At 42.5% G+C, this 17,262-nt stretch overlaps 1 protein-coding gene and 1 long non-coding RNA gene across 2 annotated transcripts; one reads left to right on the top strand and one right to left on the bottom strand.

Moving 5' to 3' along the window:
* The first annotated feature begins 2,333 nt into the window (after positions 1 to 2,333).
* Positions 2,334 to 12,268, top strand: LOC126866959 (uncharacterized). The gene is made up of 2 exons (XM_050621005.1): positions 2,334 to 2,725; positions 10,980 to 12,268. Exons 1-2 carry the CDS (start codon positions 2,688 to 2,690, stop codon positions 12,238 to 12,240), a joined length of 1,299 nt encoding a protein of 432 aa, XP_050476962.1. The 5' UTR covers positions 2,334 to 2,687; the 3' UTR covers positions 12,241 to 12,268.
* A 4,516-nt stretch (positions 12,269 to 16,784) lies between these two features.
* LOC126866996 (uncharacterized) lies at positions 16,785 to 17,218 on the bottom strand. The gene is made up of 2 exons (XR_007690119.1): positions 17,071 to 17,218; positions 16,785 to 16,996 (listed from the first exon to the last, which is right to left on the bottom strand). It is a non-coding gene; the product is annotated as an uncharacterized LOC126866996 (long non-coding RNA).
* Between the last annotated feature and the right edge of the window lie 44 nt (positions 17,219 to 17,262).

The raw sequence follows: 17,262 nt of genomic DNA on the forward strand, positions 1-17,262 counted from the left end.
TGTTCGTCAAATGACACAGATAGCGAAAACATAAAAGGAAAAAGGAAAAATTATTATATGTGCTTCAATTATTGTTTAAATATAAAACGTGTTAACTCAATGAATAATTAACTAGTGAAAGTGAAAGTTACCTTGTGAACAAGTGATCAACGTACAAGAAGGTTTACGTGCAAAATAGGTTATGGCTCCCTGTCTGCGGAACACCATGTACCAGCTGAAAATAAATGAACGAATTAACTTCAATAGCCTTAATGCAAAATACAACATTACCAAATGTTATAACAATACTGTGGAAGCGTAGCACTGTTTGTCGAATAACACAGATAGCGGAAACTTGAAAAGAAAAAGTTTATTACGAGTGCTCCAATTACTGTTTGAATGTAAAATGTGTTAGTTCAATGAATAACTAAAACAGTGAAAGTGCAACTTACCTCGTGAACAATTAATCACCATACAAGGAAGTGTACATGCATGAATTTCGCAGATTAACAAGAAGAAATAAAATAGCTGATAAGTATAGAAAGTGGTTAGAAAATAATTAAGATAGATAAATTGAGAGTAAAAGGATATTTTATTATGTATTAATCTACGTAGTATTGTCATATTATTATATCTAACATGTAGAAGTAGATTTTGTAATGCACAATAGCAGCCGCACACACAATGCATTATACACATATTAAACTAAATAAACTAAACAATACCTTTATGGCCACAGATATAAGACGATTGAAGGCAACCGTAGTAAGTATCCAAGGCATATCGAAGAATCGGATGATGTTGTGGGAATGATCTAGGTAAGTGATGCAACATCGAAAGAGTAGAATCTAAAGAGTTACAGACAATGTTAATCTAACAAGTAGATTTTAATCACTAATAAAGAAACTAATTCATATCATACATAAAATAATAACAAATAGCAAGTACATGCAACAATAAATTAATAGGGAAAATAAGGAAAGGTCAATAAACACAGAAATAGGTTAGAAATTAATCAAGATAGACTAACTAAATATTAACAACATGACTGAACTCGGTGCAAAAGAATAAAGTTATGCTACACAAAATAACTGGTAACACAATACACAAAAAACATTAACTAAATTAAACAAGACCTATATAAATGCAAGTTACGTATAATCAAAACAATGACTATTGAAATTCGGTGACAACACAATCCATGCTATCACATTAAAGTAGCACACGGTATTGACACACACAATATCATGAAACACAAAACAATATTACAGAAACACTACTAAATAAAATTATAGTGATTAACAATTAATTAGCTATTTCAACAACATGCTACTGTTGACATTAAACCAACGATACACGCAAGCGACCATGTTGAAAAATTCGTCGCGCGCACCCCACACATACGCACCTCACACAAATAATAGCCAATAAAATGTAATACAGCATCATAATAGCAATGTTAGGTACTGAAAAAAAAAATATAATAAAAAAAGAAGAAAAAAGAGAGAGAGATAAGGAAAATATATATAATAAATAACAACTAACAAAATCATAACTTATTATATATATATGTCGGGTCACGATTCGAATTTTGGGCGCGCGACGACTCTTCATGTGGACTAGCCATCGTTTCACAAAGCCGAGATTTTATTTACACGTATATACAGGTCTATCACTAAGCTTAACAAATAATAAGTACGACTAATAATAAGTCTAACAAACACTAAGCCTAATGAATAATACGATCTACGAATAATTAAATTAAATAATACTATTAGCAATGTTTGAGTTCAAACGAATCCACGGTCACCGGGATAACTCCTTACTAAGCGAAACTAACTTAGACGCAAATGCGATCGTCGAAAATGCTCGATGTATCACTCTCCAAGGCAGTCGCAAGAATGCCAGCCTCGTGGAGATTTTTCTCCCTGTACGATTGCATTTTGTTTTCTATACCCGTTTGGAAGCATCGAGAAGGTTCCAAACGCCGTTGCTAGGCACACTCGTTGGAAGCATCGAGAAAGTTCCAAACGCCGTTGCTAGGCAGTTTCTGCCTGGAGTTTTGATTACTAATACAATGTATGTCCCATTGCATCGGCACCTCCGAGGCAACATCACACGTGGCTCGGCCCGCTCTCGAGGCCGCATGCCGCCACAACCACATTTCTCGGAAAACACATACAACCACTCCAGACCTCCGTTAGATAAAACATCCATCCCGTGACCGTGGCTACGTTCAGCGACCGATTGTCACCTCGAACCCAATCTCGCTTATTACAAATCTTAAGCAATTACAACTATAATAAAATCTAGGCTAAGGTACTAGAGGATGTTCCCAAAATTTCCAAGGAAAGGCTTCGGCTTCCCTTTCATCTCCGACATATATTATACTACATACAGGGATACAGTATTTGTACAAAGGAACAGGTCCGAACGAAACTTATAAAATTATAAAATATATATATATTAACTGTTTTCGTATGTATGTACAGAACAGGTGGCGAGTTCATCAACCCTAACATAGAGGACCCAGACGGGCCCGTACACGCATTCGATCTGGAAGCGACGGAGGATGTTCAGTCTTGCCTCTGTGTTCGGTTGATACGTTCCGTCTACCATTTAGATAACGGTCATCTTTGTCAAGACTGTTTCGATAACTTAGATCCAGACGACCAGGACCTATGTGACGACCCACCCACTCATTTCATATGCGGAGTATCTGCAAGAACACGAATATCATACTGTCGTATGTGTGATATAAACCTAGCGGACCTACAACCCGCTATATCATGCCTCCAATGCATGACCGTTTACACTAATCTAACTCACCTTGAAAGAAACTTTTTAGTTCAAGGAATAGCAATCCGCGCCATGGAACTATAAAGTACTTGTATGCTACGCACAAAACCAAATACTGATGCTATCCACCTGTAAACAAACAACATTTATAACTATACATATAATTTTCACTTATGTTTACCAATATATGTATACACGCATGTTGTAAAGTAGGCTATATCTATAACACTCACTTCCATTGATAATGCAAGTGACTCGTAAAATAAGTCGTCATATTTACCATTACACGCACATATATATATATATATATATATATATATGTCGGAGATGAAAGGAAAGCCGAAGCCTTTCCTTGGAAATTTTGGGAACATCCTCTAGTACCTTAGCCTAGATTTTATTATAGTTGTAATTGCTTAAGATTTGTAATAAGCGAGATTGGGTTCGAGGTGACAATCGGTCGCTGAACGTAGCCACGGTCACGGGATGGATGTTTTATCTAACGGAGGTCTGGAGTGGTTGTATGTGTTTTCCGAGAAATGTGGTTGTGGCGGCATGCGGCCTCGAGAGCGGGCCGAGCCACGTGTGATGTTGCCTCGGAGGTGCCGATGCAATGGTACATACATTGTATTAGTAATCAAAACTCCAGGCAGAAACTGCCTAGCAACGGTGTTACGCCATGCGGCTTGCCATAGATTATATTCTTAACTGTCGGTCGCGGCACTATAATGTCGCAGACGGATCGTCGCGGCTGCCCGGCAAAACAAACATTGTAGTGGCAAGCGCATGGTTCATTAAGCAGGGCGACCTCCAGAAACGTCGATTCGTGGCCGTTATTTTATCTGGCGTAAAAGAATGTGGCGTGATCCGAAGGTAGTGGGGGTCGCCTTCCAGAAAAAATCAGAACATTTCGAGAAGCCAAACAGTCAACACACATCTTATATCGCGCATTACGTAGTCACATTTTCTTTTTGTTGTTCCATTTATATCTTTCTAGTTAATAAGTTGTTGCAATAAACATTAATTTAGTTGTGTTAATTTTGTGAAATTTCATTAAACTACCCTTATTATCATAATCGAAATAAGGGAATCGATCAGTTCGTGGCGTCGATTGTTTAATCGTAACGAGAACTTACAACTCTCGTTGACGTGATATCTCGCGATCGCGTCTCTCCGCGAATGATCGAAACATTTTGGTCCTTCGAGCCGGATTACGTGCCAGTGAAGAGTGCACTTACCAGTGACCACACAGTGCCACGTGACTTTATCAAAACCAGCAGCGGAAGCAGGAGCATCCACTACAGCGAAACCAGTGACGTCAGGCGCGTCATCTTCGAAGAAGCACATCCCATTGGCAAGGGAACGCAACCACGCAGCCTTCCGTCGCAGCTGGACAATCATCAACGCAACGAATTTCACAACTTAACATACACGCGACCTCACGCCGCACGACAGTAAGGTAAGCTCGTTCCTTATTTCGACTATCTCCTATCCTCGGCAACGATGACGAGCGAAGACCAACTCATCTCCCTACGTCGAAGACGAGGCTACTGTAGCGGCCGATTCACATATTTATCGAATCGACTGGACGAGTACGAGCAATCCGAGAGTCAGCAAAATTCCTTATTAAAGAATTACGAGAAACAACTGACCGAAGTTGCGAGTCAATTCGAAGCGATTCAACTCGAATTAGAAGTATTGGACGAGGGGGAACAAGCGCGCGGCTTCGAAATAAGGGATCAGTACGTCGCGGTAGACACAAGGCTACAAAATCTTCTGAGGAACGCGCAAACAGCTTCGCCGTCGACATCCATAAACCCTCCAACCTGTGCATCATCCGCAAGTTCAAATCCGATATCCATTAAATTACCAGATCTTCGGCTCCCCACCTTTGACGGAAGCTTAGAAAAATGGAACACGTTTTATGATACTTTTTCCTCCACTATCGATAAAAATCCTAGTCTCACTGACATACAGAAATTCCATTACCTGCAGTCCGCCCTGCAAGGAGAAGCAGCCGATTGTTTAAACGCGTTACCCCTTAGTAATGTAAACTACAGTCAGGCTATAGCCGTTCTCAAGGAAAGTTTCGAATGTCCACGATACACAGCTTTCAGTCACTGCATGGCAATAATTGATTATCCAAGGATAACCAAGGAGTCTCCAACGGAATTAAGGCGCTTAGTCCACACATTTAAACAACATATATATGCATTGAACAAATTAGGAGAGTCCTACCCCGATACGAGTGCTATGCTCAACAGCCTCATCCTCTCGAAAATACCACTAAGTATCCAAAAGCAATGGGAAATGACGCTGCCCAATAACGAGGTACCTCCGTACATTCATTTATTAAACTTCCTAGAGAGATTAGCACGAAGCTCCAGACCGATCACCACGGTCAGACAAACAAGAGAATCACCGGAACAAACTACTCCGGTCCGTCAACGCGCATCACGAGGGCATGCACTTACGGCGACACAGGTTACTCCAACATGCCCCATCTGTCAAGGACCACACCCCATTTGGAGATGTGACACCTTCAAAACCAAATCCCTTCGCGAACGCATTCGGGAGGTCAAAAGAGCATCATTATGCCTCAACTGCCTCGGGAAAGGGCACACAACGAAGCATTGTTTCGCAGGATCATGTCGCATATGTGGAGAACGACATCATACAATGCTGCATAGGACAAAACGCCATTCAGGGTCTCGTTCCAGCACGTCCAGCCCGAAATCTTCCCCATTAAATAGCCGATCCACAACACCTTCCTTGCCACCTTGCGTATCACCCACTCGCCGCAAAAAGCACACAACAGACCACAGATCGGAAACACTACGAACAGCCGCGTCTCCAAGTCCACCGCCCAGTGACAGACGAACACACAACCAATGACGCCGACGATCGACGACTCCGTTGACGACCGAACATACCAGACCAATAGCATCCGAATTACTGTCCAATGATCTAGTCATCACAGCGCAGATTAATATTTTGAATGATAAACAGCAACCAATCCGTTGTCGAGCGTTGCTCGACACCGGATCCAGTATGAACTTCATTACCGAGGAATTAGCAAAATCGTTAAAGATAAGGCAAAACAAATGTTCGGTCCCGATCGGAGCTCTAGACACCTTGACAACGACCTCTAAGCGACACATCACGGCCACGATCACTTCCACTGACGGTACATACACGCGGACGCGGAAATTGGCCGATCCACGATTTCATTTACCAGCTCCGATAGATGTACTACTAAGCTCAGGTTCAACACTCGCGTCGATGTGTGTGGGACAAGTCAACCTCACGCAGCCAGACGAGCCTGGACTGCGTCTGCAAAAGACGCGATTCGGATGGGTAATCGGGGGGAGTCCAACTTCCCAAACCGCTACAAACATATTTCACACATCCACGACGACTTTACAAGCAGACCTCGCGCGGTTTTGGGAAATCGATGAAGGACCCTCAATTAAACATATCTCAGAGGCAGATCGACGATGCGAAGAACACTTCCAAGCCCACACCCGACGCACCAGCGAAGGACGATACATCGTCGCTCTACCTTTCAACGATCAGCTTCAGTCACTCGGATCCTCTAAAACGCTGGCGAGTAAACGACTCGCCTCACTCAATCGCCGATTCCAGCACGACAAACGCTTCGAATCAGAATATCGAACGGTAATACAGGAATACCTGGCGTTGGGACACATGACGAAGGTCAATGACAACCACTCCGACGACAACGGATACTATTTACCCCATCATGGCGTGACCAAAGCATCGAGCCAAACCACCAAACTCCGTGTAGTTTTCGACGGATCGGCACCAAGCACTACCGGAACCTCCTTAAACGATACACTTCACACAGGACCCAAGTTACAGGAAGATTTATTTTATATATTAATTAGATTCCGCTCTCATCAATACGTACTCACCGGCGACATCGAGAAAATGTATCGGCAATTCCTCGTACGACCAGAGGATCGGAAATATCAAAGGATATTATGGCGCAGCGCGAGTGGGGAAACAGAAACATATGAGCTTAACACTGTAACGTTCGGTTTATCCGCAGCCCCGTATCTAGCTATTCGGTGCCTCAAGCAACTGGCAGAGGACGAAGGACATCGATTTCCACGTGCAGCACAGGTACTGCAGCGGGATTTCTACGTCGACGACGCTCTCACCGGAGCTGAAACGAAGGACGAAGCCCTCACGCTCAGAACAGAACTCACCAATTTACTTCAACTGGCCGGCTTAAACATACGAAAATGGGCGTCAAACGATAAGGACTTATTACACGGACTTTCCTTAGAAGAAACAAATCACCAACATTTTTTGGGCGACTCGCAAACCTTGAAGACGCTGGGAGTGTTTTGGAATTCATCCGACGACTCTATTCTTTACTCGGTCGAAGTCAAACCCACGCCCTCTCGAGTCACGAAACGAATCATCAGCTCGGAGATTGGAAAAATTTACGATCCGCTCGGTCTGCTCGCACCGGTGATTGTTCGGGCCAAGATGCTACTTCAACGAATATGGTCGTCGAAAATCGATTGGGATGAATCACTTCCGATCGAGTTACATACAGAGTGGGAAAGGTACTATGCCCAATTACCCTTATTAAACAACGTCAGGTTCCCACGCAAGGCAATAATCGAGTCCGCAATGGAAATTGAACTGCATGGTTTCTGCGATGCCAGCGAAAAGGCTTACGGAGCCTGTGTTTATCTTCGAACCCTTAACACCAACGGCCGTGTTTGGACCCAGCTTTTAACCGCAAAATCGAAAGTCGCCCCACTCAAGTGCCAGACCATTCCTCGGCTCGAGCTGAGCGGAGCACTCCTTCTTACGTCCCTGATGTCAACAGTACAACAAGCCCTATCACACAAAATTACTCGAACTATCTATTGGACCGATTCCACTATCGTCCTCCATTGGCTCAATACATCACCTCACACCCTTAAAACATTCGTCGCTAACAGAGTCTCCGAAATTCAAACAAAAACCAGCATCCGCGATTGGCGCCACGTTCCTACCGACGACAACCCCGCGGACTTAATATCACGCGGCCAAACACCCGAAGAGTTTCTGCGCCCAACCATCTGGCAGCACGGTCCTGCATGGCTCTACCAGTCGGAAGGCTATTGGCCGACATGGGCGCTAACACCGCAAATTGAAGTACCGGAGCAGAAGGGGGCGATTTGTCTGTCCGCAAACCCCGCCGATTACAGTTTGTTGCAAAGATATTCATCCTGGCCCAAGTTGATACGAATCATAGCTCGTTGCCTCCGTTGGAAACAGAAAAGGAACCGAGCGGCACCCCTAACCGTTACTGAATTACGCATAACGCACAATAAACTGATAAAATTGTTGCAAAACATCCATTTCTCCGAGGAAATTCGTACACTCCAAAAAGATCGGAACGCGGCGATAAAGGGTAAGCTCACGCGACTCAATCCGTTCATAGACAAGGAAGGAATATTGCGAGTCGGGGGTCGACTCAGTCATTCGTCGATGACCTTCGCCCAGAAACATCCCATAGTATTACCTAAGTCATCCGTTACAACACGCATCATAGACCACGAGCACAAGATCCACATGCATTCCGGAACGCAGGCTACGTTATACGCAGTAAGACAAAGATACTGGCCCGTTGACGGTCGAAGTCAAGTATGGCGGGCGATCAAAGGCTGCGTCCGCTGCTGCCGCGCTCAACCACCGCCGGTAGAATACGTGATGGGTAATCTGCCGGAGGCGCGAGTAACGGAATCTCGCCCATTTACAAACGTCGGCGTCGATTACTGCGGGCCGTTCCACATCAAGGAAAAACGAGATCGTAACCGTCGTCAGATAAAAGTATACGTAGCCATTTTCGTATGCCTAGCAATTAAAGCGGTACACATCGAGCTCGTTGACGATCTCACTAGCGAAGCCTTCATCGCCGCTCTTCGCAGATTTATCGCTCGACGAGGGTATTGCTCCACCATCCATTCTGATAACGGCACCAACTTCAGAGGAGCAAGCAACGAATTACGAGAGCTTCACGATTTATTACAATCGGACGATCACAAGGAAAAAGTGACCGCATTTTTAGCCGACAAACAAATCGAATGGCACTTCATTCCCCCTCATTCGCCGCATTTCGGTGGGCTATGGGAAGCAGCGGTGAAGTCATTTAAACGCCACCTCAGGCGTGTAGCCGGCAACGAGTTACTCACCTCTGAACAATTGAATACTCTTATCATAGAAATAGAAGCAGTCCTCAATTCCCGCCCGCTAACTCCTATCTCCACCGATCCAAATGATCTCCTAGTCCTCACTCCCGGACATTTTCTCATTGGCGATTCACTAATGTGCTTACGTGATCGAGATTTCAGAGACATTCCATCGAACCGACTCTCCAGATGGCAGCATATCCAACAGCTTAAACAGCATTTTTGGAACCGCTGGCATAAGGAGTATTTGAACGAGCTAACCAACCGCAATAAGTGGAGCAAGGGTGGACACGGCATCCAAAAAGGCACAATCGTCATCCTCAGAGAGGACAACGTTCCCTCCATGCATTGGCCTCTGGGCCGAGTTATCAAGGTTCATCCAGGCGCCGATGGTGTCATCCGGACAGCTACAGTTCAGACGGCAAAGAGCGTTTTGGATCGGGCCGTCAAAAGGCTTGTCCCACTGCCAATTCAACCCGATCTCGAGAAACCCGAACAACTAGCCACCGAGACGAACTAAGATGGGAACTTCAATCACATCTCGCTAATTTGATCGGTACCCTCTCAACGGGGGGAGGATGTTACGCCATGCGGCTTGCCATAGATTATATTCTTAACTGTCGGTCGCGGCACTATAATGTCGCAGACGGATCGTCGCGGCTGCCCGGCAAAACAAACATTGTAGTGGCAAGCGCATGGTTCATTAAGCAGGGCGACCTCCAGAAACGTCGATTCGTGGCCGTTATTTTATCTGGCGTAAAAGAATGTGGCGTGATCCGAAGGTAGTGGGGGTCGCCTTCCAGAAAAAATCAGAACATTTCGAGAAGCCAAACAGTCAACACACATCTTATATCGCGCATTACGTAGTCACATTTTCTTTTTGTTGTTCCATTTATATCTTTCTAGTTAATAAGTTGTTGCAATAAACATTAATTTAGTTGTGTTAATTTTGTGAAATTTCATTAAACTACCCTTATTATCATAATCGAAATAAGGGAATCGATCAGTTCGTGGCGTCGATTGTTTAATCGTAACGAGAACTTACAACTCTCGTTGACGTGATATCTCGCGATCGCGTCTCTCCGCGAATGATCGAAACAAACGGCGTTTGGAACTTTCTCGATGCTTCCAACGAGTGTGCCTAGCAACGGCGTTTGGAACCTTCTCGATGCTTCCAAACGGGTATAGAAAACAAAATGCAATCGTACAGGGAGAAAAATCTCCACGAGGCTGGCATTCTTGCGACTGCCTTGGAGAGTGATACATCGAGCATTTTCGACGATCGCATTTGCGTCTAAGTTAGTTTCGCTTAGTAAGGAGTTATCCCGGTGACCGTGGATTCGTTTGAACTCAAACATTGCTAATAGTATTATTTAATTTAATTATTCGTAGATCGTATTATTCATTAGGCTTAGTGTTTGTTAGACTTATTATTAGTCGTACTTATTATTTGTTAAGCTTAGTGATAGACCTGTATATACGTGTAAATAAAATCTCGGCTTTGTGAAACGATGGCTAGTCCACATGAAGAGTCGTCGCGCGCCCAAAATTCGAATCGTGACCCGACATATATATATATATATATATATATATATATATATATATATATATATATATATATATATATATATATATATATTCAAAGACAAGCTATATTTGTAATATCTATTCCTATTAATGATATATACTTATATATTTATAACAATAAAACAAATCTCATCTATACTACTTACCAATATGTATGCATATATGTATATAATTATAACCCAGGTAGCATTCATGAAATTTATTTTCACCGATAACATGTACGTAAAACCTAAAATAAAACAAAGGTTTTAACAATAAAAAAAGAAAGAGAAAAAAAAGAGAAAAAATACATATAAATATAAAACTTTTCTTTTTCTATATACATATATTAATAATAATAAAAGGTTATTCTTATTACTAATAAACTCGAGAGTAAGAAACGATTTAATAAATTGTTAATAGGAAGATGAATCGCCTGGTCATCGCACTTACCCTCATCAAAATAGCATATGGCCTGGTAGGATATGACTGCAATGGCAACCACCTCAACGTTACCACTATCTCTCTAAACTCCATCGGGGACTGCAGCATACAGCCTGCGATGACTGAAACCCAAGATATTTATATTCAACTACTGCAACTCTCAGAATTCGAATTTACCAGTGTAAGGCAATGCAAAGTGCAAATAACTCGAATTATATATTACTGTGGCATGCACTACCACACGTCGGCAGTGCATAACGGATTCGCCGAATACATCCATGAAACAACCACCCAACAATGTACAAGGATGCACCAAGACGGCACGTTTTCACTCGGACCACAAAACCTTATAGTAGGCCTAAAAGATAATGCAACAGAAACAAGGTCGCTTGTCCTAGCCGGCAAGTTAACAGACGACGGCAGCTGCCAGGGAACACAGTATGTAGACCCATACGGGAGCTGGGAAAAGGTCGTCGTACAAGCCACAGTAAGGATAAGTTTAAAATCAGCAGTTGTGCCAGTACGGATCAAGGCGAACAAAATTCTACTGAAATCAGGAACGGTATGTACCCTTAGCGAAGGAAACTGTCCAGACGCTGAAGACGGATACACTTATTGGCAACCACAACCACCCTCACCATGCAAATTTGATCAGTACGATGTGCTATATGAAGGAATTGCTACAAAGATCCAGGAAATAAGAACCAACAGGGAATCAGCACAACCAGTTTACGCACTAACAACGCAGGAAGTAACATTTGCACTGACTAAAACTGGAGAACAGCCACTGTGTGGATATACCCTACTATCCACTGAACACTCCAAATTGTTCCTGTTAGAAACGACAAGAGGAAATACGTTTATCTCCAAAAGCAAGACAGCAGTCGAAAACTTGGACATATTAGCATACGTCAACTCAAAATTCATTTACGTAGAGAAACATATTAAACGACAAATGACAACATTATACCATGATATACTGACACAAAGGTGTACCACACAGAAGAAACTAATAGAGAATGCTTTAAGCTTAGCAATCTTACTGCCCGATGAATTTGCATACACCATAACCAAAACCCCAGGACACATGGCCTTGATCGCAGGGGAGGCAGTCCATATAGTCAAATGCATTCCGGTACAAGTAAAGGTACGACATACAACAGAATGCTACTCGGAGCTACCCGTTTGGCAAGGGAATCGCACCGCATTTTTAACGCCAAAAACACACATCCTAACGTAACACGGAAACCACAGAGAATGTAGCGCGGTACTACCTACGCTATACAATATCGACGGACACTGGCACAAATTCGTACCAAAACCGATGGAAACAATTGCACCACAGGAACTCCGCCCGGACGTGCGCCAAACGTGGCAATATTCAGCACCATCGTCGTTGGCCACGAGCGGAATATATACCCAAAAAGACCTCGATGCACTACGGGACCACGTCATGTTCCCGGCAGAAAAATCTGCAGTCTTGAACACATTGGCCAGAGGAGCAACAGGAAAAACAATCGTCCCTGGAATAGTAAACATCCTGGGAATGATGGACGAAAACACATTAACGACAATAGCGAAAAATACCGTATCAAGCTTATGGACTGGGTTTATGGAATTTGGAACTGTCAGTGCAGCAATACTTGGAATACTCGTAATATTTAAACTAATCAAGACGATAATAGATATAGCCATACACGGATACCAGTTACGTGAAATTTACGGATGTGAAATCGTCCTATTAGGAGCAATATGCGGCTCAGTCACCCACTTGCTACTATACCTCAAAAGAAAACGAAATATCGATGATCAAACAGCACAACCTCAAGGGATATTGATAACACCGGTAGTCACTCAACAACCAATGACATCTACGTCCGCCTTGAGCGAACTCAGAGACACCATCAGTCAAATTTCCTTTGGAAATTTGAACTCCAAGGGCGGGGGTGTCACGTCCCGCGCTCCGCACGCGCCGTAACAAGAACAAGAAAACCATTCTATACAAAACGCGCGAATAAGGATTTGAATGCACAAACGAACACACGGAGCTACGAAACTAAAGGAAGGATTAACAAAACGAGGGCGACTAATAAATCCAACCAGTATAAATTAAAATAAATAAAACCAGCTAATGGATTGAACAAGTTACGAACCAAACAAATAAACCGGGAAATAAGAATAACTACAAAAGGGGAAATAATTGAAACGCCAGAAATACATATATATGTAGTATCGTGGACGAAAGGCCTAAGAAATATCGGGCGAACTATGAACAATGTCGCGAGAGCCGAGGCGTCGTCGGGCCCATCGATGTGTCATCGGTCTTTTCAAGTGCATAGTTTCGTGGAAAAGACCTACGTGACCCTGGCCACGAGCGTCTGCAGAACACGTGTGCGGTGGGCCTAGGAAAAAGACAACAGAATGCGGCAACGGCCAGAGTGTGAGTCGAGAAACAGAGCGTGAGTCGAGGAGCCGAGTGCGAGCTGAGCGGAGACAGAGGTTGCGAGTGGCGTTGCCGAGAGAGTGTGGATTGCGCTGTTTTCTGTGCGTTTGGCGTGAATAGTTCAGGTTGAACAACAATCGTCTTTTTCTGTCTGATTAACATCTCTATTGTCCACTCTTTGTAAACACATTATATCACGATATTACATATATACAAATATATTTTAATCAATCAACTTGGAGAGTTACATATAAGTATAAACATATATGCCGAACATGTAATAACCTAGTAAATATTAGAGACAGTGCTTCCAATACTATGCAACAAATACAATATTATCAATTTATGAGATATAAGTATATATGAAGTCAAAAACTAATAGTTTAACGAATACATAAAACATACAATATTGTATTATTAAAGAAATAAAGGTTACATTGTCAGAAATATATATATGTGTGCGAATTCTATCAAACCGATAATCTAAGATACATACTTAAAACTAGTCTACATTCCGGTAAAGAATTATAAAATAAGAACTACATTACGCAACATGCATGTCTCTATGCAAACATATAAAAAATCTATAAACTAAACTACTACTAATGTATGCGCATTCTACATTATTGATTCAAATCGATAATCTAAGATACATACTTAAAACTAGCTTACATTCCGGTAAAGAATTATAAAATAAGAACTACATTACGAAACATGCATGTCTCTATATAAGCATATAAATAATCTATTTTCTAAACTAAAACTACTACTAATAATCTACAAAAGAAATAGAACACACAACGCAACACTTGGGACTAAGCGACAACCTGTCGATAGGCCAAACGCTCAAAATAATTAACACCGCAACCACTTGAGGAATTGCATACAGAAATTCTATCATCAAACACAAATACGTAAACACATATTAAACACACAATAATCTAGAAACAAAACCTCCCATACTATGTTGTCACAATACAAGATATACATGAATATATGAAATCAAATGATTGACACATAACCTCAAACACACAACATTACATCGCTAAAGAATCTAAATGAAAATCGCACTGCCAGAAATATATACATGTGCGTGTGCGTGTTCTATCTTATTAAAAGAAGTTAATATAAAATAATTAACATTTCATTTCGTATGAACACTACACCGCCAGGAGAAATATGCATATAAATACGTATAAATATATATATGTCGGAGATGAAAGAACACCGGAGCCTTTGGAATTTTGGATAATCCCGCAACATTGTAACCTAGAGTCTACTATAGCTGTAATTGAACAATTGTAGTTATTCAACCCGATTGTAATTATTCGAGAATTGTGATAATGAGCTTGGGTTCGAGGCGACAGTCAGTCGCCGAACGTAGCCGCGGTCACGGGATGAACGCTTTGCCTAACAAAGGTATGGAGTAATTCTATAGCTCTCCTTAAAAGAAATATTCGTGGCGACACGCGACAGTAAACATTCCAACGGTTTCTGTCCTGTGGCTCGCCACACGCAGACCCTATTCTTCGAGTAAGATGATTGCCAGATGTCGATGCGTCTCCGCAGTACATGTTCGGCTAGCCCGAGGGCCCGTTATAAATCTTAAGGTTTAGTTAACTAAAGTCCTTCAAACAGACAAACAGTCTTTGTCTCAACTACGGGAAGATAGGGGAGACATATTTTTCAACGAGCGGCGTCTCCCACTAGCAACTTTCCCTCGAGGGCGGCTAGCATCTTTTTCTAACCACCGATATGGAGATTGACCAATTAGCAGCAACGTCAATTTCCCTTACTTCCTAAACGAAGGCTTTCCTCGACGAATCCGATGATCTCGTGTCCTTAGACACACCCCATTATAGTTTTCCTCTGTGGCATCATCGGGACGGGACGAGCATTCTTTGACGCGCTCCTGTCACGTAATTTTTGGGTTGGTCGGTGAAAATAAAATATAGTTGAGTCGTAACACAACTATTTACTTGGTTTTAATCAACCTTTATTATGAATTCAGCAATCACAATGTAACACGCACTGAATTAACATAAATCACAATTCACTCCAACCACGTTATGTAAGACTTAGTTACAACAATACATTAACTACGCGACTTATAAGAGTAGAGACCGACATAGATATGTTGACTATTCTAAGGATACAGAATAAGTGCAGTTTTACTGACGATACTGTGTCTGAGGAAAGCTAGGGGTGGGTGTGTCTAAGGACACGGGACTATCGGATTTGTTGATGACAATTTTGGTTAAGGAAGTGAGGGCAGTAGACACCATCTCCGATTGGATAATAGGACGGTTGGTGGACCAGGAAGGGTTTTAGCCGCCCTCGCGAGAAAGTTGCCAACGGAACATACCAGATGTGGAGGAAACCAACTTTCTAAGCTAACACGTGGTAGACAATAAACGTAAAGGGAAATTTAAGACAGGAAATACTCGCTTGGTCCGAAGGACCTTAACTATAAAAATGCCAAGGACCCCTGGTGGGCACTTAAGACTATTGAGGGTGCGCGCCAAGGATATGCAGACATCTGGGTGCCATCCTGTCCGTGGTGTGTGGCCTGGTCTCTGATATGAATTGACGTTACACTCCCGTCGACTAAAGAGTAACGTCTTTACGCTCAGCAATTATTTTTACGAGTTAGACTTAGATTCAGCGAGAACGCCCATCTGTCATCCCGCTGGCCGCGGATTCGTTATTGAACCGGAGATCACTGTCACTAGTGTCGCGGACGTCTCACCGCAGTGATAGATTGTCAAACCAGTGTTATTCATACCTGTGCCAATAAATCGTATCTTCGCTACACCGCAACGATGGCTACCTTCAATGAAGACTCCTCAAACACCGACAACCCTATCCCCACTGCCTCTCCGACATATATGTAATATCGTGATATAATGTGTTTACAAAGAGTGGACAATAGAGATGTTAATCAGACAGAAAAAGACGATTGTTGTTCAACCTGAACTATTCATGCCAAACGCACAGAAAACAGCGCAATCCACACTCTCTCGGCAACGCCACTCGCAACCTCTGTCTCCGCTCAGCTCGCACTCTGCTCCTCGACTCACGCTCTGTTTCTCGACTCACACTCTGGCCGTTGCCGCATTCTGTTGTCTTTTTCCTAGGCCCACCGCACACGTGTTCTGCAGACGCTCGTGGCCAGGGTCACGTAGGTCTTTTCCACGAAACTATGCACTTGAAAAGACCGATGACACATTGATGGGCCCGATGGCGCCTCGGCTCTCGCGACATTATTCATAGTTCGCCCGATATTTCTTAGGCCTTTCGTCCACGATACTACATATATATATAATTAATTAAAAAAGGGGGAAATATAAAATTAAATATATTTAACAAACATAAAATAGATAACACATTTAAAATATATATATATATATATATATATATATATATATATATATATATATATATATATGTATATATCGTACATAAAAACAAGATACATCTAAAAATAATAATAATAAGGAACCTCTGATGGAAATGCCTCCGCAAACATTGTCCGAACGTCGATCACCGAAGCCTAGGGGAACAACAAAAAGGGAAAAAACATTAAAATCGCAAAAACAACCATAATATGCGAATATCCAAACTTACGAAAAATAACTCAAAGAAGGAGGTCCTTGTTGTGGGAGAGCAGCGGAGTTGCGCGTGTTGCCCGAGCGAGCATCGAAGTGATAATGATGCTGCGGCCGCCAGCCTTTGCACGCGCCGAAGAAACACCGGTAATTCCCACGGTACAGCAGGTGGAAGTCTCTCGCGGAAAGGACTAGATCAGCATGGAGTGCT

Source organism: Bombus huntii, chromosome 6 (assembly GCF_024542735.1).
Source record: "Bombus huntii isolate Logan2020A chromosome 6, iyBomHunt1.1, whole genome shotgun sequence".
NCBI lineage: Eukaryota > Metazoa > Arthropoda > Insecta > Hymenoptera > Apidae > Bombus > Bombus huntii.